At 40.5% G+C, this 26305-nt stretch overlaps 1 protein-coding gene across 2 annotated transcripts; it reads right to left on the minus strand.

Annotated features, from left to right (window-relative positions):
- Positions 1-905: 905 nt before the first annotated feature.
- Positions 906-24699, minus strand: txnrd3 (thioredoxin reductase 3). Of its 2 annotated transcripts, none has more exons than XM_046028375.1 (16): positions 24349-24699; positions 23614-23674; positions 18705-18814; positions 15478-15585; positions 15152-15224; positions 14940-15059; positions 14665-14807; positions 13767-13882; positions 11883-12108; positions 10340-10432; positions 8694-8770; positions 5962-6118; positions 4816-4923; positions 4164-4259; positions 3909-4043; positions 906-2096 (listed from the first exon to the last, which is right to left on the minus strand). In XM_046028375.1, the coding sequence occupies exons 1-16, from the start codon at positions 24463-24465 to the stop codon at positions 2034-2036; spliced, it is 1803 nt and encodes a 600-aa protein (XP_045884331.1). In that variant the 5' UTR covers positions 24466-24699; the 3' UTR covers positions 906-2033. The 2 variants fall into 2 exon arrangements, with proteins under 2 accessions (XP_045884331.1, XP_045884332.1); XM_046028376.1 differs by lacking the exon at positions 24349-24699 and adding an exon at positions 24071-24127.
- Between the last annotated feature and the right edge of the window lie 1606 nt (positions 24700-26305).

The following is a 26305-nucleotide window of genomic DNA, read 5'->3' on the forward strand; positions in this document are numbered from 1 at the left end:
AAACCTGCTTTCTGAAACAGGGCCCGGGTCAGCTGGCAAACTAAGATATTGGTGGTCTAATACTCCACTCACACTTCCTCAAGGGAGATTGAAACTAAACTTTACATAAAGTGATTTGGCCAAGGTAGATGCCTCTCAGCTCTGAAACCTCTCAGCACAGCCTCTCAAACATTTAAAAAGGCCTCTGTTTTTGTTGTTGCTGCTGGAAACACCAGTGAATCAATTAGATTACATCACTGATAGATTGTCCTCAATAAAATGTATCAGCCATATAAAACTCATCAAAGCCTGGGTTGTCATGGCAGCCTATGCAGGTGACAGCGTTTTCAGATGTGAGCTGGTACGGATGCTGTTGATCAAGACCGCCACTTGTAGAGGCTGAATAGTCCCACAGAAAAACAGACACCAAAAGGGAAATTATGCTATTATTTCTCCACAGGTCTCTGATGTAGATGACATGAATAGGACGACCACTTCAATGGGATTTTGATCCACTGTACCTGCGTCTGTGCAGCGCTCAAAATAATCCCGCCACATTTTCTCTTATTTAAACTGTGCTGCTTAAGGGCCCCAGGACAATTAAACAGTGGTTAAATAATGAAATAAACCATGTAAAATATTTCAGAAACCAAAGCATTGTAAACTAATTTAAGAAAGCAGAACCTGCTAAGAGAGGAATCTTCCTGTACTGTAGCACTGAGAAACCAGACCGCATTACACGGGTCCTCCCTTCCTTTTCCAATTTAGGACTGCATATTTATAACAAAATATTAGGTAAGCTCAGTGTTTTTTATTTATTCAGCATAGAGATGAACTGGTTGCTAAAGCAATTACTCTGTAAAAATTTTATGAAAGGCAAGTCGGTTGAGGTTATGGCTTTAGACCAATGGGGAGTCTGACAAAACTGAAGATGAACTCATCCTTTATTACATTCTCAGAGAGCAGTGATCTACAGCAGTCTGACACTCAGAAAACTGTCCTATAGAAGATTGGATTATATCTTTTACATACACAAAATACAGAGGCAAACAACTAAATTGCAACAAACAAGCATTAAATTAATTGAGTAAAAACTAGTGAAAATGCTTTTGTTTTTTTTGTTTTTTTTTTTTTTTTTTACACACAACATTCACTACAATTCTGGTTGCATTCAATTCTGAATCTCAAACTGATAGGGTTGTGATGCAGCACGTTTGAAAGGTGGGAATTTGCTGGCTCTTGAGCTCTCAGACTTGTTTAGATAAACGCTTTGGTAGAGATAAAAAAAAAATAAAATAAACCCAGGTGCCTCCACATAGCAAAGACAAATATTGACAGCAACATGTATACATCTCAGTTTCATCTTAAATACCTGGTAAGAAAAATGTGTGGAATGATGAAGGCTTAACAAAAGAGATGTGATTACACATAATCTATACACATACTCCAGATTAAATTATACATTTCCATCACAAGCTAAACCAGAGCTCAGAGCCGTGGAACTGTGCCAATTTAAATTTGTCTTACTAAAGTAAATTTGTACGCCATCTGTACACTGGGGGTGAATGAGAAGTGTTTGAAGCTGGGGTTTGGACGAAGGATTAGGGCCACGGTCAGGTGCTTCTGCAGAGGGACATCGATCCTTGCCCACCACAGTATTGCAGGTTACGGGCAAGGACGTCACAAACAGCCCAAACACACAAACATACTCGGCAGTTGTGTGTGTGTGTTGGTGCTCCTCTGACAAAGACACACTGGTAAAGATGTCAGCAGAGTAACCCCGCTGTTCAGCAGGCTGCCCTCATATCAAGACTCATACGTCCTCAGCTCTGGATTCTCTCAGTCACCTCTTTGCTCCCAGCGAGCCTGAATTAGGGCTTTCACCGATTCAGACGCTGGCCACGTTGTTAGGATTTTCCTGAGAAACAACTGCTCTGTAAACCAAACAGCTTGAGGTGAGGCTGAGCTTAAAAGGTTGACCGGGAACTAAGATGAGAGGAGCTGGTAGGAGAGTCTAATATGAGAGCAGCCCACTAAACAAGCAGGGTTTAACCTCAGCAGCCGGCCTGGGTGATATCTCCACCGGAGCTCTTGGTCACCTCCAAAGTAGTAAAGATCTAAAAGGAAAAAGAGCAACATACGTCAGGCAGTGCAGCTTCATTACGCAGCAGGCTATTGGCAAGGTTCAAGGCTGCCTGGAACTAAACAATTAAAAAATAAAAAAACTCATTGGTTTCTCGGTGAATACTGCAGCTTGGTGTTTAAAAACTATAGTTCCATAAAAAAAAAAAAAAAAAAAACCCCCCACCACGTGTCTTGCATTAATTTCAAAATAAAGATAAAAAGGGCCAAACTTTGTTGCAAAATATAAATGCTAGTAATGTGAAACAAACAAAAGACAACAGAGTAGCTTAATGTGCTATAATTTTCTCCATAATACATTAACATAATGAATGAGTAATGCTCAGATATTTTAATACGCTATTAACACACAGCATGGATCATGGTAGACGGAAACAATTGAAACTGAAGTATTCATTCAGCATCAAGATCTGTGAAAAACTAAACATGGTTGAAAACAGCCTTCCACTACAAACACACATTAATACTTTAAGCCGTTGCCTGTGGCTGCCCTGTTTTATGTATTCTGGTCAAATCTGTGTCTGGCACAGCAAAATCCTTAACACAGATTAAGAAACTAGTCAAATGAGGGGGAATAGTTGAGCACGATTTTTAGTTTTCACTGTTTTGGACTTCCTGGTATATTTGGGACCCAAGTGCAAATCTTTTAAAATCAGTGCGCAATGTACAGACACAGAGCTCTCTATTTGTGTTCAACATGTTTGCTGTGTTCCTTTTCCTGCTTAAAACATTTTATACATTGTGCACAGCATTTTTCCCCATTTCCTGCTTCTTCTTACTAGTTGGTCAACAGAATACTATTGCAACATGCTATAAAAAACAGCTGATGTTTCGTTATACTGTGAAATGTTGGATAAGTGGTTAAGTATCACAATGATATTTTAGACTGGTCTGCAGTGTTAACCCAATCTTAATTTTGCTCTTTCATTAGTCTAATGCAAGTTAGTTTTTTAAGCCTAAAAAGTGAGTGTGTTCACATGCGCACTAGTGTCCTGGTTTTGAGCCTGGGATCATTTGGGATATGAACCTGGTTAACCATCTCCCTGTATCCATGATTCTCACAGTATGCAGGTTTCTGATCACCGGTACGCACTTGTGTCTTGGCTCCTCAACATTTCAGCCATTACGTTTAGTACCAACCAATATCTGACACCTGCGGACTAGTGGCGTAAAATTATTTTTATAACAATGTAGTAGAGCAAGAGAGAATGTTTCAGAGAGCAGTAACCTGTTGGATATATACAGCAGTGAGGACGTAGGAAACAATGAGCGTGACTGATTAGCTAAAGCACTGAGCCCCGCCCCTTTAAGAAGCCACAGCATCTCAGCTCTGCTACAGCTCTGCGATGTGCTTAGATTTTATGCCACTGCAAGTTTCTTGAATTTTTAAAAAAACATTCCGAAATTTCACAGTAAACTGTCCTCCATTTTCAAGTAGGCAAACGTTTCTGTTGGGGTGACCAGAGTTTTAACAGGTTGCTCAGTCAGCAGTGTTTTTTAGTTTGAAATAAGCCTTTACCCAGAATTCATAGCAAATTAATCAGACTTAAAATAACTGAGAAGCAAACAGCTTTGTGCAACTGGTTCATTTAAATATATAGTATATAAAGTATATTCATTTAATCTAGAGCTTAACTTGACTGTTTGTAAGCTAGAATTTGACAAGAGTGGACAGCTAACCAAACCGGACTACAGAACATTAAATGATGGAAGGTAAACAATATTAAAAAAATAAAAACAAACTTCTAATTAAATGATGGCAAATAATGACAGCGTTAACGTCTTACCTCAGCACAGGTTGGGTGGATGCCAATGGTGCCGTCTAGCTGCTCCTTGGTGACGCCACATTTCATGGCTGCACCGAAGCCCTGCGTCACCTCGCCAGCATTTGGACCGAGATAGTGGAACCCTATGACTCGATTCTACAGTGTGATAGTTCCAAGAAAAGACCATCATTCACATGACACAACAAGGGGGTACAGGTTGCTGGTTGCTGCGGGCTCAGAATTTATACAACTTTGGAAAAGTAGTAATGATCTTACGTTGTCCAGTTTATTGCAAATGATCTTGCTGTAGCATCTGTTGTTGTCTCTGCTTGGCACAGTAAATTCCAGAGGCCAGAACAGACTGTGGTACACCTGAACATAAAGAGCAGATATCCCATTACTTATATGTAGGTGTTTTTAACGCTTATTACTTATGACACATCCAGTAACAAATCTACCATGTCTGCAATTTGTTCAAAACTGCAAAACATTAAAAATAAAGAGGAAGTTCAGTTGGTGTGCGGTAAAAGTCTGTCTGAGTGTACTGGAATTGTGTAATATTACATATAACATATAATTTCAGGCTGGTATATGGTTCATTCTGCATGCACACACAAGCAGAAGATGATTAGTAAATCGTAACAGGGATAATCAGGTTTAAAGCAGCACCTTGAAGGAAACTGCAGACAAAACTAGTCTGACAGGATGAGTTCTTTAACAGGTAACGCCACATAAGCTTGCACGATAGCATAAAACTTACTAACATGACCAACTGAAATCAGCTATGTCTACTCATGTAAGAGTTTTAATGTCTTCATTGATTACACAGCAGAACTCGTGTCTTACTTTAGCCAGTCTGTTAGAAGGCACACAGCCAGGTGAACCAGACAGCTAATAAATGATTCAGATGACTGAACGTGTTCGTTACCTCAAGGTTGTCCTGTCCGTACAGCTCAGTGGCTCTCTCCTCTGACAGACCACAGGCGCCGTACTCCAGTGGGGTGAAAACAGTGGTGGGAACATTGATGTAGTCACACTGCATAAAACGAGACAATTAATAACGGTTTGTAATTTAAGTCCTCCTGCGGTCACATGTTGCACATCATATTAGTTCCGAGTTTTCATAATAACATTGTCTATAAAATGAACCTCACATTAGGAATTCCTCCTGGCATTGTTTTAGAAATATGAATCTCAGTGGATTCATTAAGGTGTTGATCATGCACAGCAGAAAGACTAATTCTATTATCTAAAACAAGTACAAATAAAAAGGCAACAAATATTCACCTCTTATTGTGGCACACCTAAATCACTAAAAGCAGCCAATTGTTTTTGAACATGACAAAATCAGTTTAAGGGAGATCACAAATATTACAGTCTAGATCTGCTCTATATGAAAAGTGCAATGAGATATTTTTTGTTATCAAGTGTTCCTATATAAATGAAACTGAATCTCCAAGTTGGACTACTAGATTTTCATTAAGGATGCAACAAATCAATTCGATTTTTTGAGGCATCACAATTCTCTTCTTTTCATATGTTTGTACATCATGACCACATTAACAAGAGCATCATTTTCAATATAAATGAAGTCAGATGGATTTACTTCTACTATCATTTATGAACTGTAGTGTGTTTTACTGTTGTGCTGGTATTTATATTGAAACTTTAAGAAGCTCTGAGAATGATAGTTTCCTCCTTATTGTCAACATGGCGGGGCGGTTGTGGCTCAGGAGGTAGAGCGGGTTGGCTGTTAATCGGAAGGTCGGCGGTTCGATCCCTGGCTCCCTGGTTGCGTGTCGAAGTGTCCTTGGGCAAGATACTGGCGGCTATTCCGCCAGTGTATGAATGAGTGTGAATGTTAGTTTCTGTTTGAGCACTTAGGCTCAGTGTATGAATGTGTGTGACTGGTGAATGCAGATGTAGTGTAAAAGCGCTTTGAGTGGTCGAAAAGACTAGAAAGGCGCTATACAAGTACGGAGCATTTACATTTACATTTAAAAATCTAACATGCTAAAAGTAAATCCTAGAATTTGCAGGTCTACGGTTTAAGTGTCTCTTAATGCTGATGTACCTTGAGTTTTGAGCCACTGTAGAGGCGTCGTGCCAGCAGCTTGCCAGCTTGAATGGCCACAGGTGTCAGCTCCCACTTGCCTTCCAGAATGTCTCCGATGGCGTAGATGTGGGGCACGTTGGTCTGCTCTTCATCGTTGACTGGAATTTTTCCATTCCTGGAGGATGGTACGGAGGTCAGTGAGGAAGAACAAACCACACTTCATTTCAATTTTAGGCCTTTTTTTGTAGATTAAAATTACATTTTCTTTAGGAAAACAGTCTGAAAGGTTTGATTCTAGAGATGCAGCAATTACCGGATTTCAACATTAACCGCGCTTTAAAAACGTCAAGGTTAACCAATTGTAAAGGCTCCGCTACACCGAGTGTTTCTGTTGCACGAAACAAAACTGTTGCAACTTGCACAAAACGAAAACAAAGTTACACGAGCGGTGCACAAGCTTAAAGTGTGGTGCTTATCAGAGACATGGAGACTAACTGTTCGCTGGCTAAACTATGGCAGAGGGGCCAAACTGTGAAGCTTCATTTCCACCACAGAAATGGCAGAAGTCGACAGTGTGGGAGCATTTCGGGTACACCAATAAATTTTTTTAAATCGCTGCTTTTCTGAAAGGGCCTTTATGGCAGACAGAATGTTGTCCTCTCTCGAGACCTTCAGTCACTTACATCAAACGTTTCCTCCTGTCTGTGTTGAGAAAATGTTGGCAGGCGTAAATCACTAACAAAACATAAGGAGCTTGTAAACTTCCAGGACTGAACCAATTAACTGCATTTCAGTTCTTAACACTGCATGAGAGATGTTCTCAATTTCTTCATTCATTTTCACTAAAACTTATATGTACTGAAATATTATAGAAATATAATTGTTAATGTAATTAATTATTAAAAATCAACTTTTGTCATTACTAGTGAAATCAATTAATGCATAATCATGATAATTGTAAAACCGTGATTATTCCTCAGACTAACTGTACCAACAAAATCTGTAATCGTTGTATCCCTATTCGATTCGTATTAATCATCTTTGGTTAATGTTAGTATTCATTCCAACTTATTCTAAACATTGTAGGTAACTACAGGTAAACCATGACATTTGTCCAAAGGAAATACAACACCTCTAGAAATGCAGCAGAGAGCCATCTATCCATCACAGGGCAGAAATCAAATTATGCAGAATGGGGAAACAACTTCACCGCGACGCCACCGCCAAGCCGTTAAACCGAAAATTTAACAACATGGCTTCATCAATGTGTTAAGGGTTTTCTGGGACAGTTCTGATGTCCAACCTGCTCGGAGTAGTGCATTACAGAGTAAAACGTGTCATTTCCTCTTGCCAGCAGGTGGCGCTGTGACTTAGAGTAACTATTGGCATATGGATGTTTTCAGGGCGCGACTCTTATTATTATACATGTAAAGTTTGGTGCAGATCTGAGCATGCACACTGAAGATAACAACTTCATGTTTCACGGCGAATCATCAATTTTGGACACCAAGCCATGGACACGCCCATAGACGATAACTCACAGATTTTTCATCGTCAGTGCCTTTAGAAGGCACAGCAGAAATTTTAAGTCGATCGGACTCAATCCCTAGGAGGAGTTTGTTAAAGTACGGCAACAATGAGCATTAAATCCAAAATGGCTGACTTCCTGTTGGGAAGAGGCTTTTTGGTACATGATAAATGTGCCACAGAAATTTTATACATGTAGGTCAAACGTGCGGCGGGGGCTGCTTCGTTAAAGGTCACTTCCTGTTGCCAGCAGGTGGCGCTATGACTGTGGGTGAATGTCGGCTGATGATACACGGTGCAACTTTTTGAGCAATGTTGCTAGTGGCAAGTCCGACTATGTTTTGAACGGATAGCAGTGGTGCGGGGAGGTTGACGGAGTGGTGGGGAAAGGGGATTACAGTAGTAATCTTTACTCATTACCATTGACGTCAACATTGCCCAGCACCATTGCTCTAAAAGTTGCTCCATGTATTATCAGCTTTAAACACGTAAAATTTGGTACAGATCTGAGCATGTACAGTAAAGTTACAACAACTTCCTGTTTCAAGGCCGTGCTATATTCTACACTGTACAGCAAAAAGAAAACCTGCTGATCGTCGCAAAACACAGTTGCCCTTTAGCGGTGTGTTGGCTTCATCTGAATACTACTAAGGTCATAAGACGCTGGCATGTGACTCACAGAGTGCTCTTTCATGCTGTCTTAATCCATGCTGGCCTCATAGAACTATTATGTCATTCACAAAAAAGTGGAAAGACAACATCTTCTATGCTTGTAATATTTCAATAAATAGTCAATTGCAAAACATATGGCTGTATAAGAGTTAAATTTTAGTTTTCTAACTTAAGTTTAAAAGTGATAAAAAAGGACAACAGGAAATTTTAATAACCAATGAAAGACATCTACCAAATTAAGTCTAATCAGAAATAAGCAGTCGAATGCAATGTAATGACAACAGCACACCAAGCACTAGGATCATTTCTTTTACGACATTAAACAGCTGCTCGTATACTGTACAGGGCCTGTCTCTTCTTGCCAACAAGACAACCCTCCTTTCTCCCCATCAAATCCCCCAACCCACTCACACACCACCCCTGCAGAGAGCCATGGGATGGCAATAACTGCTGAATCACCCTGACTGTACCATGAGTCTTAAAGGAACAGGCTGCCACATGTAATGGGATCGGCATATGTAGAAAAAATAAAATGGAGATAATAAACTTACTTGGGGTTGACTTTGACCCCTATCTTGTCCAGGCCGATCTTGTCTGTGCACGCGTCTCGGCCCACTGCTATCAACACCTGAAGAACAAAGAACTGGCTTGATTAGTTTAAAGGACGATTATTCCTACAGAAAAGTTGCTGGTGGTTTATTTATTTACACAAGAATGGCTAAAGATCAGCTTGAGACAAAATGCAAGGAGTAAAAACTAGAGAAAAGTAAAAAAGGCACTGCAAAACATTAATGTCTTTATTGGTTTAATATGATTATTTCAACCCTGCGTTACAGCTTTCTGTCCTGATATTTAGCGTTTAAAAAGGTCAAATTATATCAGAATCTGAAATTTACTAAAATCAGAAACACCAAATCTACATTTGAACATTATTGGTCAATATAAACAGACCCTGAACCAACAAAATTATGGAAGGCCAAGTGATCAATATAAGTCATATAAATAAACTGCGTAAAATCTACATATGAACGATACTTTATATACATATTCAAAATCCTTATTTTGAGATGCTAATTTTCACAAGTATAAAGTTATTTCATATCATTTTACCCCAATGACACTTGTTACATGCCACTTTTTACTTCATAAAGCACTATTTTATTTCATGCCACGTATGACAGTGGTGTAAGTCAATGCTCTCCAACCTTTCAGTTACTCAGAGAAAGACACCTCCAAAAGGAGAGTAATCTGAGTAATCAAGATCATCCTGTCTCACAATGATGCAGAAAAACTAGTCCTCACATTGGTTATGTTTAGACTGGATCTCTGTAATTCTTTATTATCAGACTGCTTGAATGAGTCCCTTTGGACTCTTCTGCTGACCCAGAATGCTGCGGCGCTTGTTCTGGCAGGAACCAGGAAGAGAGATCATATTTCTCCTGTTTAAGCTTCTGTGCATTGGCTCCCTGTAAAATCCAGACCTACAAAAGCTCTTAATGGTCAGGCACCATGTTATCTTAAAGAGCTCATAGTACCTTACTGCCCCACCAGAGCATTGTAGCAATCCAGGGTTCCTAGAGTCTCCAAAAGTAGAATGGGAACCAGAGCGTTCAGCTATCAAGCTCCTCTCCTGTGGAACCAGGTTCCAGTTTGGGTTCAGGAGGCAGACACCATCTCCACAGACTTTCCTCTTTGATAAAGCTTATAGTTAGGGCTGGCTCAGGTGAGTCCTGAACCATCCCTTAATTATGCTGGTACAGGCCTAGACTGCCAGGAGACTTCCCATGATGCACTGAGCTCCTCTCTCTCCCCCACTGTATGCAACCTCATCCCATTAATGCATGTTACAAACTCGACTTCTTCCCTTTCCCGTAGAATCTTGTGCTTTCTCGTCCCTCTCCTCTCTCCTCATGTCACTTTGTTGTTCCTGCTCGACCCCCTTTGCTACAATTATTCCTACTGTTATTATTAACAATACTATAATTATCAGTAGCATTATTCACTTTCAGTCTGTACGACCACTACCTGTACTGCATTTATTTATTTTACAATTCATTCATATGATGACTTATTGCATGTCGTCTTAATTTAGTTTAACACTTTGGGATTCGATACTGAATTGGTCAAGAAAGAAACTTCCACAGTGCTCAACAACAGTCACACCAGTAACAGAGTTCAGGGAAAGTTCAGTACATACAGTGTTGTACTCTCCCTCGATGATCTCATTGGTTTCTGTGGACTTGGCCGTCACCTTCAGTCTGCCAGGAGTGCCTGCTTCCAGCTCCTCTACCTGACATACACAGATGCAGGAAAGTCAGAGGAAAAAATAAATGCTTCTGTGAAATGTCTAGCTGAAGAATTAAACTTATGATGCAAGATGGTACACAATAAGTATGTTGCTGTACAGTTACACAGTTCAAAGTCTGCTGGCTACCTGTTGCTACCATAGACTGTAATAGAAGTGGACGTAGTCATCGTGACGTCACCCGCTGGTTTGTGGATTGAGTTTGGCTGATAGGGCGCCGCCATGTTGATTTTTTTGTAACCAGCTACACTGGACGTGACCATATTTGGACAAGATGGTGGAGCTAACAGCTGTGTGTGGAGCTAGCTAGCTTGCTTAGCTAAATGGAAATGTATTTACGTTAAATTTACGTCATTTTAACTGGGATGATAATTTTGTCTAGCAAACAACAGGCTTAAAACTAAATGTACTCACCAGAGAAAGTGAACAGCCAACTACTAATAAGGAGTAATGGGTACGAGTCACTCTAGCATGATTGACAGGTCACCATAGTAAAGACTTGTCAATCATAGACAGTCCCGCCCTGAAGCATACTCTGCTTTATGGTCTATTTTCCTCTAAAAAGCTACCATATTTAAATAAATGAACGCCATGTTGTATTGTAGAAGACTTGAAACTAGCGATTGAGACCAGAAACTCATTAGGAAAGTGTTTACTGAGGTAATAAATCAGCTGAGAAGTAGAGTCATTTTACTATTATTTCTAATGGAACTGGACTTCTTTTTGTAACCGGAGTCGCCCCTTGCTGGATTTTCAATAGAATGCAGGTTTAAGGAACTTCCGCTTTCGATTCTCTTTTCAGCTCCGGAGGTTCGCGCACTATACAACATTGAAATCCCTAGCAAGAAATCCATTGCGAGAATAATGTAGTGTGTTCCACATCACAACAACAAAACTCTTCAGCAGGCTAGCTATAAGAAGAAGCAAAAAGTATAGAATGAAAAATGTAAGTTCTTTGGAAGAAGCAAGCAAGAGAAAAAGATTGATCGAGCAAAAGACTGGAGAAGAGTAAATATCGGTATGGCTTTCACTCTTTGGCGTGAGCTTCAAGAGCTGAAATGATGCAGAACAGATGCCGAGCTTGCCTTCTTCCTGTAGGACAAGAAGTAATAACTTATTAGCTGGCTTGCTTTGTCTTGTGTTGTCCGCTTGTTTGATGTTTGCCTGTGCTAGCAAGTTGTCACTAGGGCAAAATCAGCCAGGAGGTTTCACAGACAGAGGTTTACCCACTATCTATAAATTTAGAGTTGATGTTAGCAAACTAATTAATTAACTAATAATTAATAATGTTCATATTAAAACATTTGATGGGTTTTGTCCAGTTCTGCTGCAGCCATATTTAAACTAACATGCTTTACTTTGACAGATTGTATTTTAGCACCAGCAGCATTTTCACTCACCCACACACACACACACAAGTCTTGTTGACACTCACCTTTATAGGGACATATTTACGGAGGAACTTGACACCGTGCTCCTCCATGTGCTCTCCGGCACGGTTGGCCATGTCCTGGTCAAAGCCTCTCAGCAGTATGGACCGGACCATGATGGTGACATCGAGACCCAGGCCAGCAAGGAAACCACCACACTCCAGAGCCACATACGACGCCCCTATCACCAGGGTCTTTCCCGGACAATAAGGTAACGAGAAGAGGTCGTCACTGATGGACAAACAGACCGACAGCGAGGAGATTAAATAGAGACTGGGTAACACATGAAGCTAGGGTTGGCTACATAATGGTATATACTATGCAACAGTAGAAATTTGACCACACCGTTTCTACTGTTGGCTATAAGGGTCTCTGCTATGTCCACCGCCCAAAAGAGAGATATTAATCTGTTCAGTTAGGAAGCATAAACAGTAAACAGTTTTATTTTTTGTGTGTTGTTTTCATTCATTAAGTCCTTGGCTGTGTTCGAAACGGAAGGCAGTTGCCTCGCAGACAGCTGCCTCAGAAGGCATCACTTACAAGTAAAGGCAGCTCTGTTTACATTAGTTTCGAACAGCCTTCTAGGGCAGCACTTACGGCAACGTGTGACGTCAGCACGCCGTCTTGCGTCTCAGAAGAGGCGCTAGCCTTAGCATAAGCTATCTAGCTATTGAAAAGCCAAACGGCTAACAGACACCTCAGAAATCATACTGAACAAACTTGGTTGGTTACAGTCACAGGCTGATATGATAGTTCAGTGTTGAGTTCTCGAGATCTTCAAAAATCAAAGCGAGAAAACTACTAAAAACCTTTAAAAATGTATATTTGTGCACAAATTCAGCTTGTTTGTCTGCCATCTTGACCAGTTTTCGAAAGCTCCGGCGGCCGCAGACGCGCTGCTTTATGGGTAATAGTCAGCATCAAGTCATCATTGATGCTGCCTTCAAAACTGACCGTTACTGGGGCAGCTTGAAGGCATCTCAGGAGACAGGAAGAGATCGTTCGAGCAGTTTCGAACAGCACTCGATGCCTCGCTGTCCTGTTAGACACCTTCTGAGACAGCGGTTTAGCCCGTTTCGAACACAGCCCTTTCTGTATGTCCCCATCCAGGCTGTGGTCGGCTCACGAAAAATGACAATGACGAGCAACTTTATGCACACGGCTGCTTCTCCCTCATCTGTCTCCACCGACATTAGCAGGCAGGCAAGAACAGCTACTGGTGAGCGTCACGTAGAGCCCAGAGAACTTGATATGGAGAGGGCAGAAAAGATCCATGGCAGCTTGTGAGAAGTGCCAGTACGCAAGAGAAGTCCCGGTATACCAAAGTGTAAAATGTAGAAGTGCTGGTGCTGGCCCACTTCAAGCACTCAAAATTGACAGAACTCTTCTATAAAGCCATAGTCCACCGATGGATTACATTCCAACAAAAATGGTCCGTTATGTTGGCAAAGGTCCAAACGACCCAGTAAAACGCATTATTATTATTATTATTCTAAAAATACTGCAGACTGCTGTTGTGTAGTTTTAAATTATCCTAACTACAGTTCGTATTTAAACAAAAAACAAGCATAAAACACGGATATACGCTGACCTTTTGATTGACACCTCAATTGACCCAAGAGAAACTTCCATGGCATATCCGCAGCCAATGAGTGTCCGCATAGTCAGGAAATGCCAGTCCCCTTTCTTTCGTGTACACACCGAGCCAACAATTGTGCTGAGGACTGGCGCTTCATGCATAGACGTCACGCGACAGTGAGACACAAATACGTGAGAATATTTTCCACAGACATATACTTATATTGTTGAACATGAAAACACACCGCACCGGAATTCCTGCACAGCGCCGGAGAACTTTAAGCCCCTATAACTGGCAATTGTGCCCTCACCTGGTGATGCAGTACTCCTTGTCTCCAGGAACGCCCAGGTAGCGTGGCCTCTCGCCTGTAGCTAAGACAAACTTAGCTGCCGTGTAAAAGGTCTCTTTCCCTCGTTTGTTTGTTGCCTGTCAGAAAATACAAACAGATGCTCTGTGATATTGTTGAAGGAGGTGCTACAAGGAACACAGAGCTACAATGAATATGCAATGACTCAAACAGTATTTATTTCAAACAATAAAGGGTGTAGGGTGTTTTGAAACGTCCATCTGCTTTGGATAGTTGGTGATGTGATTACAAATATGAAAGCCAACATCAATAATGAAAGGCAAAAAAAAAAAAAAAAAAAAAAAAAAAAAGGGGAGGCTAAATATTTAGCAAAGCCTGTTCAAGAAAAGCAAATAGGATGCCAGAACAAGTTAGACAACATTTCAAAGCAGACTCACATTTGACCAAAATAAAGATAATGCTGTTTGTCAAGTCTGCTGAAAATGCAGAATGCACCAAAATGTAAATTGTTGGCCGAATCCAAATGTGAAAAACCTTCCCGAATACCGAACAAGATTTATTTTGCCAATTTATTTTTACCATTGCATCAATTAAATAGTCAAAATGTGCTTTTTACTCGGTGTTTCCCACAGCATTTGGAGAGACTATGGCGGGTGGGTCCGAGGCCCGAGAGGGTGCGGTAAAGTAAATTACGTGTGTCCATTTACTTTTAATGGACACATGTAATATGTTTTATACTTTGTGTGAATATAATCCAATTAATCTTATTTCCATCCTGTACAGACACCTTATTTTGAAAACCAGACATTGTCACATGTGTACCCTTGAGATAAATTCATCAAGTCCAACCCAATTTGATAAGTAATGTACAACTGCAACACTTGTCTTAGTACTCACTTACCTTGATTTTATGCGGTTCAATGAACTCTGCATAGGCATTGACATAGTTGACATTCTTGTCTCTCAGTGCCACCCTATATCCCCAGTTCAATGAGCCAATGTAGTTGTTCACAGCAGTCTTCATCGTCTCCCAGTTGTGTTTCACTGAGTACAGACAGACAGACGCCCATCAGTGGAATGACTATTGACACGGCCTGCCTCTAATTTACCACGTCAAGATGGTTTGATGTCCCCCCCCCCTAAGTGACGACCTGGGTCAGTGCTCTGAGCCCTCACCTGTCTCGTCAAACTCCCAGCCGAACTTGCGTGCATCCTGCATGGCCGTGCCCAGCAAGGCTGTCTGATGCATTAGCTTCTTGGGAATGCAGCCAACGTTCACACAAGTTCCACCGAGACCTGATCACCACAGCAGATCCAACCAAATTATATTCAAATACATAATTAATCACATGCATATTGCTAGGTATCCTAAAGTGAAAGTATCTTACCCCAGGTGGTTCCCTTTGGTGTGGGCACAACATAGTCCAGTACCATGGCCTTCTTCCCCAACATAGCTGCTTCCTATTGTCAGCAGAGTCAATGTTACCGCACCATTACATCCCTAATGTACCAATACGAGGTTTGTATGCAAGTGGAAACAGGCGATGACTCAAACGTAACTGTGTTTACTGATTACAGCATTACAAGATCACCTTCAGATTTAAGTTTAGAAACCACAAACACAACAAATACAAAATTGCACAACAGAGCAACATCAACTACAATAAAGCTTTTAACAGTAACACTGGGAATGTGTTGCACTATATTGTGTCACCTTTGAGCAGGCCAGGCCTCCAGATCCTCCTCCGATGACGATCAGGTCGTAGTCATAAGCTTCATTTTCTCCGCTCAGTAGCTGCTGCAGGCTGCCGTCTTTATGAGCCTGACAGAAACATTAATACAATCTATCAATACAGCACGTATGCATGTTGATCATGTAGTGGCGATATGCAGCTGCATTATCCAGTGGACACTTAGAATTAAGTCAAGAACGTTAGGGTTAGGAAAAGTTGAGGCTGATACGGAGAATGTGTGTTAGGTACACCCTAAAACCTACCGGCACACTGCCGGCTTGGTGTGCGTTTTACCCCCCCCAATTAGGACACACATCTCCCTAAAGCAAACTTAAACAATGGCTCCAAGTAAACAAATGACCATGTACACCAACAGCATGATAAACACCACAGATCACTTAACACTTGCAAATATAGGCCTTTGCGCACACAGCAATGGAACAACCAGTAACTTTAGTCAAGTAGCTCTGGGGGCAATTTCCTGAAACTAAATTTCAGCACCGCTCAGAATGAGGTACTAAATCCAAGGAGACCAAATACTCAAGGAGAAGTAATAGTGTAAAGGTTGTTTGCAATACAGCAAACACCAAAATGAATAACATATTTAGATAAGCACTGCAAGGTTTTTGTTTCAATATACAGGTGATGATTTTAGGATACCCTGAGTAATGTGAGTTTTGTTGCAACGTTCTACATTTGTATTACATTGAATTACATTTCCCTGTAACTTTAGGATAGTGGTGGTATTTTCAAAGTCCTGTAACATTTGCAGTAGTGAGCTGTTTGTTTCCACTTTGTAGCACAACTAAATGCTGCAATGGCAATATAGGAAAAAAGAAAGATCTTCTGCCCCAAGTTTCTTCACTGTCACTTCTTTTTTTGATGTTGGAGCAAAGAGAGCAGGACCACCAGTTGTGCATCTGTCCCGATGGACGCACCTGGTTCTAGAGGGGTGGTCAGCAGCGTGGAAGCTGGTCTAGTGTCGGTTTTGTAAACTCTTTTAGCTCCATTCTGCTGACCTCCTTCCACAAGTAGGGCTCTTCTGTTAATTTTACAATACTTGAGTTTAAAAGTCACCACATATACTGTAAATGTCAAAGACAATAAATGAGAGCCATGTTTCCATTGGTGTCTGTCCCACACCTAAACTACGCTTGCCACATTACCAAGCGAAGCATGAAAAGGACAATGTGTCACTGTGTGTTGTTGGCTTTTCCAACTGTGTATATCTGAAACCTTTTGGTTTGTAAAACAAAATAAACATATGGATTATTATAGGTTCAGGTTAAGGGAAGGTCCAGATTGAAGATTTACAGATTTCCCATAGTGGAAAGGAGGTAACTGTTTGTATTAGTTAAATTTAAATGAAAAAGTTACTGTATTAACACCTAAAAGCTTTAAAAAGAGGAATTCGAGCACAGCATCTACACTGCCTGCGGCTTATGCTTTGACCGGTATTAGATGGACGTATGATAACTTGAAGCAAAATATTACAGTTTCACTGTATCACAATTACAGCTTTAAAATTTGTTGCTTTTAAATGTCTGTGTAAAAAATATAACTTTCTACTGAACACAATACATTTTATTTTTGAGCAACATATTCTACTGCTGCTAAGAACAACAGTGTTTCCCATTAATTAACGAGACCACGGCGGCCCGTCATAGTCCAATTTGCTCCGCCATAGTTTCAAAATGAACCGAAAATATTTTTACACGTCTCATAACAACAGTACAGACCTCTAACTTTTTTTTGTGGCCGCGCTGCTTTAGGCTCATCTCCCGGACCCCCCCAGAAGCAAACAAGGAGCCACTAGAGGTTAGCTCACGGGAGACTCACGTTCTTCATTGTACTCTGTACGGGGCGGCTGCGGCTCAGGACGTAGAGCGGGCTCCCCCTGGTTGCGTGTCGAAGTGTCCTTGGGCAAGATACTGAAGCTCGAATTGCTCCTGGCGGGTGTTCCGCCAGTGTATGAATATGTATGACTGGTGAATGCAGATGTAGTGTAAAAGCGCTTTGAGTGGTCGAAAAGACTAGAAAGGCGCTATACAAATACGGAGCATTACATTTACATTACTCTCACGGGTCACATTTCTCCCGAATTATGAGTGTGTTCACAACTTTCTGTTCTTTTCTTTGCCGTTTCTAGCACTTTACTATACAACTCAATCCCTACCTCTCTCTCCCCCAACTGTCCACTCGGACAAATAGCATGCACATAACTCAGAAGAGAGCTTGCGGTCCGGTGGATTTCAGGTGTAAGAAAGGGAAATTGTGAGCAGATGATAGCGAGGTAGAGGAGGAAGAGAGCCACATGTATAATAATGGCTTTTGTTAAGTTTTTTCCTTCACTGTGGCTCCGTCTACAGCAGAACTGTGACAACAGCTGCTCTAGATCAATTCCGATCAGAGTGTCCAGACTCAGGTCGCATTTAAAATGATCCAATCTGCATCGGATTTGGACCACATATGAAAGAGGTCCAATTCCGAACTGGAAAAGATCAGATTCCATGTGACTTGGCCTGTTCACACAGTCATAAAAAGATCAGAGTCACATTAGCCTGCAGTCTGAATGTAGCCTTTGACATGACAAGACACAAAAAAAACAAAAACACAGCTCATACCATCTCAGAGTAACGGAAAATTTTAGTGGTTTTTAAACATTGACTTTTTCATAATGCCGCTAAGACTCCATTGAAGCAAGTTTGCCTGCCCATGCAACAAGCTGTACAGACAAATAGTGCAGCAGTTGGTTAAACAAAGACAAAATAAGAGGGCCCTCCAGACATACCATCTTTCTGCATCAGGACACCACATATGGCCGTTATTCACAAGTACTATTTGCTCACAGGGAACATGTATTGCACACTGGCATGATCTCTTGGCACACCTAGTTGTTTTTTGGTTACACCTTCCTATCCTGCCATGTCTGCTATGACAAAGGTTTATACAGTTTTTCTGTGGTTGGGAGGGAAGAACACAACAACAACTAGTGTGTTGAGCTTTAAATGTCACTTGAGCCAGGCTTGTTTGTACTCATTTCTAGCATTTGAACAAGCCACTTGATTGAGCAAAATTTCACAGCAATCATGTGTTACAGAAAAATGCAACATTCACAGTGATGTAGCCTATGAGACCAGATTTTCAGCACCAAAAGAACAAAATCCCTTCAAGACAGTCAAATCACATACACACAATTGTTCCTCACCTCCATTGTTTTGTCACAGCCGCCAATGTGCGTCTTGTTGATGAAGACATTAGGAACAGTCTTCTGTCCAGTCATCTCAAGCAACATCTCCTGGTAGTGGGTTCCATCCTCTGACAGAAGGGTAAATGTTGTTTAAATGCAGATTCATTATAATAAAATAATATAAAAAATAAGAAGAAAAAGAACAGAAAAGCCAGTGAATTTACAAAATACATAGTTTTATGGCGAAACATCAAATTTCAACGCCATGCCACGAACACTTTCTTTAATGGATCCTAACAAGTTTTTCTTATTAGCATTGCACAGGTCTTCAGATTGCACTGCATAAATTTGAAGACAATCTGATCACATTTCTAGGTGGAGTTTGTTGAAGGACAGAGCCAATCAAAACCAACACATCATATTCTATGCCATGCCACAGACACCGCGTCTGATAAATCATTAAATGCTTCACAATGTAGCATCACAACCATCTTTAGAGTGGACAAATGTTAAGTAGATCAGATTTTATTTCTAGGAGGACTTTGTTAAAGTACAGAGCCTTTAATGGCAAAAGATTTCTTAAAAAATAAAAATGTCCGACTTCCTCTTGGGTTTTGGGTATGGCTCCAAGAGGTTGAATTTTATGTCTAGATATAGCATGAAAACAGATCCTTATAAAGCTTAACTTATTTTATAGTAAAGTACAATGATAACTGGAATAAAGTACAGACACGTTTTCTGAACTTAGCAGGTAGTTCAACTTCCTTGCTTGCTTTTCTCCAAGCAATCTCCGGTGTTGTTCGGTCTATACAAATATCAACAATTCCCACAGAGCTCTGCCAGCTACAACAACAACAGTGGGGCTGAAACAGGCAGCTCGCTGCTGAGAACCGCCAGTGACGATACTGCAGGCACGTTATATCTTAATGAACTTCTCCTAGAGAATTAATCCAATTAACTTCAAATGTTCGCTGTGGAATGAAAAGAAAGCCAACAATTGACCCTTCGCTAAGCCACGCCCCGAATACACAGCTGGCCAATCACAGCGCAGTATGGGACTGTTGTCCTTCAGTCGTCGGGATGTGGTGGTTCACTTGTACTGTGTGATTGGTAGGCTGTAGCTTCTTTAATTTTTTCACATCCGTTTTAGTCAGTTTGACCGCCTGAATACAACCTTCAAATCTATAATGCAATTGCAAAACTGTCTGCTTCTTTCTGAGATCGCTTCTTCCAACAAATTTGACAATATTTCTCCGGGGAGTGCAGTAACAGACAGTGGCAACGCAGACAGTTTGTCTGACTAATGCGGCATTCAGACCAAATGCGAAATTAATCTAATGCAACGTTCTCCATCGCTGGACAACTGTGTTCACACAATGCGATAACGCAAATAAACACAACTCGCCATTACTACAGCTGTATGAACCCAAAGTAAACATTTTGCTGTGATAAAATGGCAATAAACGGATCAAACTGATGCCGAAATAACTACAGTATGATGCAGATTTGTTAAACATATGAATTAGTACTTTGTCAGGTCTGTCAGCAAGACAGCAGGACAACAAATGTTGGTTTTCTTAATGGAGTTTGGATCGATCAGGGCTATGCTATGCTAACTTGGTTACAGTAACATACAACGATGGCTGGAATAAAGGTGTTTTCTGAACTCACCAGGTAGTTCAACCTCCTCGCTTTTTCTCCCAGCAATGTCCTGTTTTGTATGTTTTTTTTATAAATATAAAGTAGTGCCAAATGACGCAAACAACACTGGAACCGGATGTGCACAGAAGCTAGCAGCTGAGAAGCTCGAGTGAAGATAAATCAACATTGTAATCCCAAAAACTAAAGTAAAAAGCTAATTTAATAAAAGCAGTTTACTCTGAGCTCCTCCCGCGAGCAAACGGCGTAGTTTTCAGAGCAGAATCCAGTCAGACTACGGGTTTTTTTGTCCAAAAGCTGGAGCGCTGCTCCAGTCTCCTCTCTCACAAGTTTAGCAGCTCTTTACAGGTGTCGTGCCAAAAAGTGATCATCTGCCGAAAACTGATTGCCGTCTGCTGGAGCTGTATTGCCCATTCTCTTCAATCACTTTCTGGCAAGTGAAATAGCCTACTGCATTTTTTGGGTTGTATTGGCCATTTAAAAAGGTATTTTAAGAGGTAAAAAAGTACTAGGTGAGCTATAATCTGTCAAATATAACTCTTCTGAATGAAATAAACTAATTTCAGGGCAGAAATAACCTTTCAGTTAATAACAAAAGGCTTCAATCATTTTCTGGCAAGTGAAATACTGCATTTTAAGAGTTTTTATTGGCCATTTTATATTGGGTGGTAATGGCGCATATATAAGATGCTTGCCTTTGGTGTGGGAGAGTTCGATTCCCACTGTGGGACATCCACCATGAGTCCCTGAGCAAGACACTTAACCCCTAGTTGCTCCAGAGGCGTGCGACCTTTGCGTGTATAGCAATTGTAAGTTGCTTTGGATAAAAGCGTCAGATAAATGAATAAATGTAAAAAGGTATTATAACAGGTAGGCCTACACAGCAAGTAAAACAATGCAGAGTCATAAGGATAACTGCAATTGATAATTGGCAGTAAGTCATGTTAATTAGGCTACAGCCCGTTTTCCAAATATAAAGAAAGATATTACACATAGGCCTACCAAACATCACTTTTCGGCAGACGATCACAGAAAGCTCACTTCGTTTTTGGTCTGAAAGCACCATTAGCAACAGTAACTAAGGTGGGCAGGGCTTAGCGAAGGGTCAATTCCTTTAATATCTCTACCTTTGCTCTGAATACCTCTGTTTGTTTTAAGTACAGTACCACCTTACTGAGTAACAGATGATACACAAATGATATGCAAAAATAATACATGGTGAAGAATGACATAACAAAATGTTTTTACCACTGAGTTTATCATTTTCTGTATCAGCAAACCTCCGAGTCTCCGTCTATGCACGGCCACTTACTGCTAGTGCAGACATGCTGTGCTCAAATAGCATGATTTTCTAAAAGGTGTATGTAGTCAGTTTAACCCATGGTTAAGTCTGTTTACTAGTCAAAGTTTACTAGCAATACAAAGCAGCACTGTGCAGTAGTGCCCGCTAATTTAGGCTGAAGATCAGATATGGCACAAAGCCAAGCTATCTTCAGTGAGTGACTCAGCACGTTTTGTGTTCTGCAAAGGAAGACCACAGCACAGTCTCGGGTAACGCAACATTCCTGCTATATGATGAAGGACAATTTTCAAATGTGTTGGCAGAAAACTTTCAAACTCAACCATGTAGGCAAGTAGTACAAGATGAGATAAGGGGAAGTCATCAAAACACAGGTGAAAAAACATCCGTGAAAAAGACAAAGCAAAAACTAGGCAAAATAGACACAAAATTACCACACAGAAAAAAAAAAAAAAGAAAAATAGGTACATGCACCTTTTTATAACACAGGCATAGTGGGTAGGGGAAACAAACACTAAATAAACAAGTGATTAGTATACACCAAGAAAGATGCAAACATTTTTCCTCTGACATTATCCAGCAACCATGGCCCCACTTGCTTTTTCCATTATGCCTGAACAGCGTTATTAATGTACATTAAAATTATAACTTTTCCTATGAATATACATTTTATATTACGACTTAGAGGTGAATAAATAGTTTTTTTTTTTAAATCGAAATTGCGACTTCAAAGAGCACAATTAGCTAATCGTGAAGACGGCGATTAAAAATGTAGGTTAAATATACATCTGACCCGTTTCAAACAGTCATGTAGTTACTAATTCATTCAGTCGTCATCCTTGTGTGGCAGACTTGCTCGCAAATCACAAGTGCCATCCGCCTCCTGTTATGGTCCTAGTCGCCAATCAGAGCGGGCGCAGGGCGTTTACGTCACGTTTACCTAGGCTATATTATCATTCTGTTTATACAGCAGCCTACATTATGAGTTATAGTTATCAAACATTAACACACAGACTTGCAACTACATTATAGGCTGTTATTAAACATTTATTCAACGTTCCACTGCTTATAAATGCTAAATATGCAGAGTATTACCAATTTTAGGGCTGAAAAATTCATTGAAATTTGACCAAAATCGCAATATGGCCTACTGTTAATTTAAAAACGCAGGATGCTAGGGATGTGACAAGAGCAGATACTTCGGTACCAGGTCGATACTGAAATTCTAAAAACATGTCTGTACTCATTTTGCTAGGAACCAGAGGTACCGAAGATCCAACACATGGAATAGCAAGTGCAGCTGCCATGACAGCTCCGCCTTGACTAGTTGCAATAGAAAAGAGATGGAAAGCGAAGTGATGTTACTTTTATGGCCGTTACCTTCAACAGCTCGTGTCAAAGCCTAGATTTCTCACAGTTTTCGCAGCGCTAAGAACTCAAAAGTCTGTCCAACACTCCTGTTACTGTTGGCAGAGTTAGGGACCGTCTCAAAAGTGCAATACAATCCACTTCAATCATCATTAACTTTTTAAGTTATATAAAAATTAAGTAATTTAATACTTAAATATGCACAGTGCAAGGTTGTAATTTCAATGGCTTGCTTATTTATGAACAAACTGACATCAAATCCCCCCTCATAACTTTCACAGTGGTTAGTTTTTTTTCTAATTCAGTGTGTTTATTAAAAAAAGGGTATGTTGAAGAACATGGGATTTATGGTAGCGTTTGTATTTTTTTTTACCTTGGTATGGAATGGGCTACTAAATTTCTGGTATTGTGACATCCCTACAGGAGGCACATTGGGCCTATTTATTAAAGGGCGTTAAATTTGTGACAAAACACCATTTTAAATGATATATTGTGTGCTGCAGAGATATCCTGGCCTACATATCATATTCAAGAGACTTTCGATGATGTTAACCTGCCATTTAACATTTAAAAAAAATAAAATAAAAAAACACATCTTACCGATTAGATCCAACTCCACCACATTGCACTCGACATTCAGCTCTTTGAACAAGTCTTTCACCTACAAAAGACAGAGATGTGAAAATGTATATCTCCTGACATTGTATTCTTCTCCAAACAGACACACCAATAACTTGAAAACACCCTTTCCTATTAGCCAATATTCACTTAACATTGCGCTATTGCAGAACATTGAAATACAACACATTCATCATTTAAATTAGTCAAAATACAGGTTTGTGTCAATAAAACCATAACTACAACCCTGTTACTTGTTAGCTAAGCCCATCTGTGTCTAACTTAGGTTAGTGGAAGACAGAATTTTGCCATAAGAAACTATTAACGTTATGTATAACTGAAACAGTAATGTGAGCCGAACGGACAGTGCGTATTCTAGGTTAGGTCTAACAATTACTAGGTGTTAAGTTAGCTATGAACTAGAAAATATGAAACCAACTTTTCTCAGAAGAGCGACCACATTCAGATAACGTTAAGCACGTTTGGTCTCCACCAAATGTCGATTTAACGGTAATTATGTTTTACGTTTTGATACAAATTTTCAAGCTAACGTTACAAACTCCAGCCAGAATAAACGTTCTGCCCTCATTAACTTAGCAAGGATACCCAGCAATTAGACCAAGCCCGTGTAAGTTATTTTGCGGTAGAAGATGGCAGTTTCCGACCGGCGTTAACTTTAAGCAAGCTCTCCCCCTTCCACAAAAATAAATACCTTACCTTTACACAATACGGACAGTAACTTTTGCTGAAAACCACCACTTGATTGGAGTCAATAAGCTGTTGTATCCGAGATTTGAGTTCATTTTTCCCGGTGTCATTTTCGATGGGGGGCATTTTCAGTTGTTTCCGTCTGCTGCCTGCGCAGGGCAAGCTTCGACTGACTAGGGAATTCACAAAAACGCAGTTACACAGCACCAACTCCCTCTCTTAGTCAATGTACGAATATCTCTACGTGTCACTGTCCTTTTTCCAAGAAAAAAACAGAAAGCAATTGAGCCGCACGTTTTGACCTCAGTAGTTCCTCTCCCTCCGCTGGAAGCAGCTAGTTTACCAGCCGCGCCAAACGTCTCTCACCATTTCTTGCCTTGCTACTTTGGGTGCACGCGATCTGAGTCACCCTGTTTGCCGCATATTCCGTTGCTCACCGTTGTCAAGAGGCAGAACTCCGCCCACACGGTCTGTGCCGTGCTTCAAAATGCATCTACCCACAAAAACGTCACAGGGTTGTCTATTTACATGCCGTAAAACAAGATAACGTTTATTCCCCCGACTTATTCTTATTAAAACCAAAGTATTTAATCAGACGCGTGTTTAGATAAAAAAAAGAGATCTGACTAGGTGGGCTAAGATTACAGAAATATGGGGGCCTACAGGCGCCTCTGAAAGAAAACTTATCCTAAATTAAGAAAGAAGTCAAGCGAAGAACAGGGTGGATGTATTAACATTAAATATTGATAGCAACAGAAGGTAAAGTCGATCATTGATCATGTGGTACGTTAACTCTGCTTGTCTGAGTGTCCGGTTGGTCCATGAGCAAACAGTGGGTTATATATTGCCATCTGCCGGTGAAAGCAGTCTATTACAAGTGACAAGTTTTCTGTATGTCAGTGGCTCTCAAACATTTTCAGATCAAGGACACCTAAAGTGACACAAATTAGACCACAGACCCCCATTTTATAAGATTTTGTGCAAGTTGCCCCATCTAATTGTATTTTTGCTTTTAGATGTTTTATTACAGAAAGTGTATAAAACCTAGTAGTCATAAATTCTGTCTTTGTGTTATATATAATAAACTGTTCCCCTTTGTGCTGGGGTCTCCGTGGTATATATTCCAAGCTACTTTTAACTACTACTCAAATCGGTCACTTATAAACTAAATGTAGCCTACCTTATGTAATAGTGATGGGAAATTAAAAAAATCATTGAAGCTAGGGCAGGCAATTTCTATAAGAAGCATGTTTTGTTATGTTTTTGGAAATTCTATTTACATCTTTACATCCTGAAAGCAATCAATAGATCAAAACGGTATCTGTGGCTGTGGCAGGACTGTAATAAGCGTGTCCAATAATTGTATTACTAATTGGGGGGGGGCTGTCTACATTATATTAATCTAAATCCATAACCCCCAAACCACAAAAAATGAGTAATTGTTTAAGAAAAGGGTCTCTCTGACTTAGTATTGCACAAGAGACAGGTTAATGAATGATTAAAATGAAAGCAGCAGAGGTATCCTAGTCCCTAATATGGGTCAAGCTCTGAAAACGCTGGATCCTTCCTACATCTCCCATAACGCTACTTGACAGCATCTTTTGTTAAGGCCTTTTCAGACATGACATGATTTCCTCTGTGCTTGCTGTTGGGTTCAGCACACTCTGTGCCCCAAAGATCAGTCATTATCAGTTGCGGTGCAAGCACGGGAGTGGTGCGCTGCTGGGTGTCAAGCACTTTATTCAATGCAATGAAAAGCGCAGTGGCATAGGCAGCTTTAGCTATGCTTCACCCATTGGTATTGAAACGGGCCCTGGCCTCCATAGGGCCCCGACTGTCACGCAAGAATTTAATTATTCACCCACTTTTAAAAATAACTACTTATTTAACTCACTGTGTGAAGACATGGGCATGGAAAGTTGCTGCAACCACCTCAGCACCCCTAAAACCAGATCAGTTGATAAAA

This window comes from Micropterus dolomieu, linkage group LG18 (assembly GCF_021292245.1).
Source record: "Micropterus dolomieu isolate WLL.071019.BEF.003 ecotype Adirondacks linkage group LG18, ASM2129224v1, whole genome shotgun sequence".
Classification (NCBI taxonomy): domain Eukaryota; kingdom Metazoa; phylum Chordata; class Actinopteri; order Centrarchiformes; family Centrarchidae; genus Micropterus; species Micropterus dolomieu.

Excerpts from the sequence above, each read along its gene's own strand:
- txnrd3 (XM_046028375.1), bottom strand. The coding sequence starts at position 24,465 with ATGCCCCCCATCGAAAATGACACCGGGAAAAATGAACTCAAATCTCGG. Across the intron at positions 14,808-14,939 it reads CTGGGAGTTTGACGAGACAG|TGAAACACAACTGGGAGACG; the intron begins GTGAGGGCTCAG and ends GTCTGTACTCAG. Across the intron at positions 10,433-11,882 it reads GTAAATATGTCCCTATAAAG|GTAGAGGAGCTGGAAGCAGG; the intron begins GTGAGTGTCAAC and ends TGTGTATGTCAG.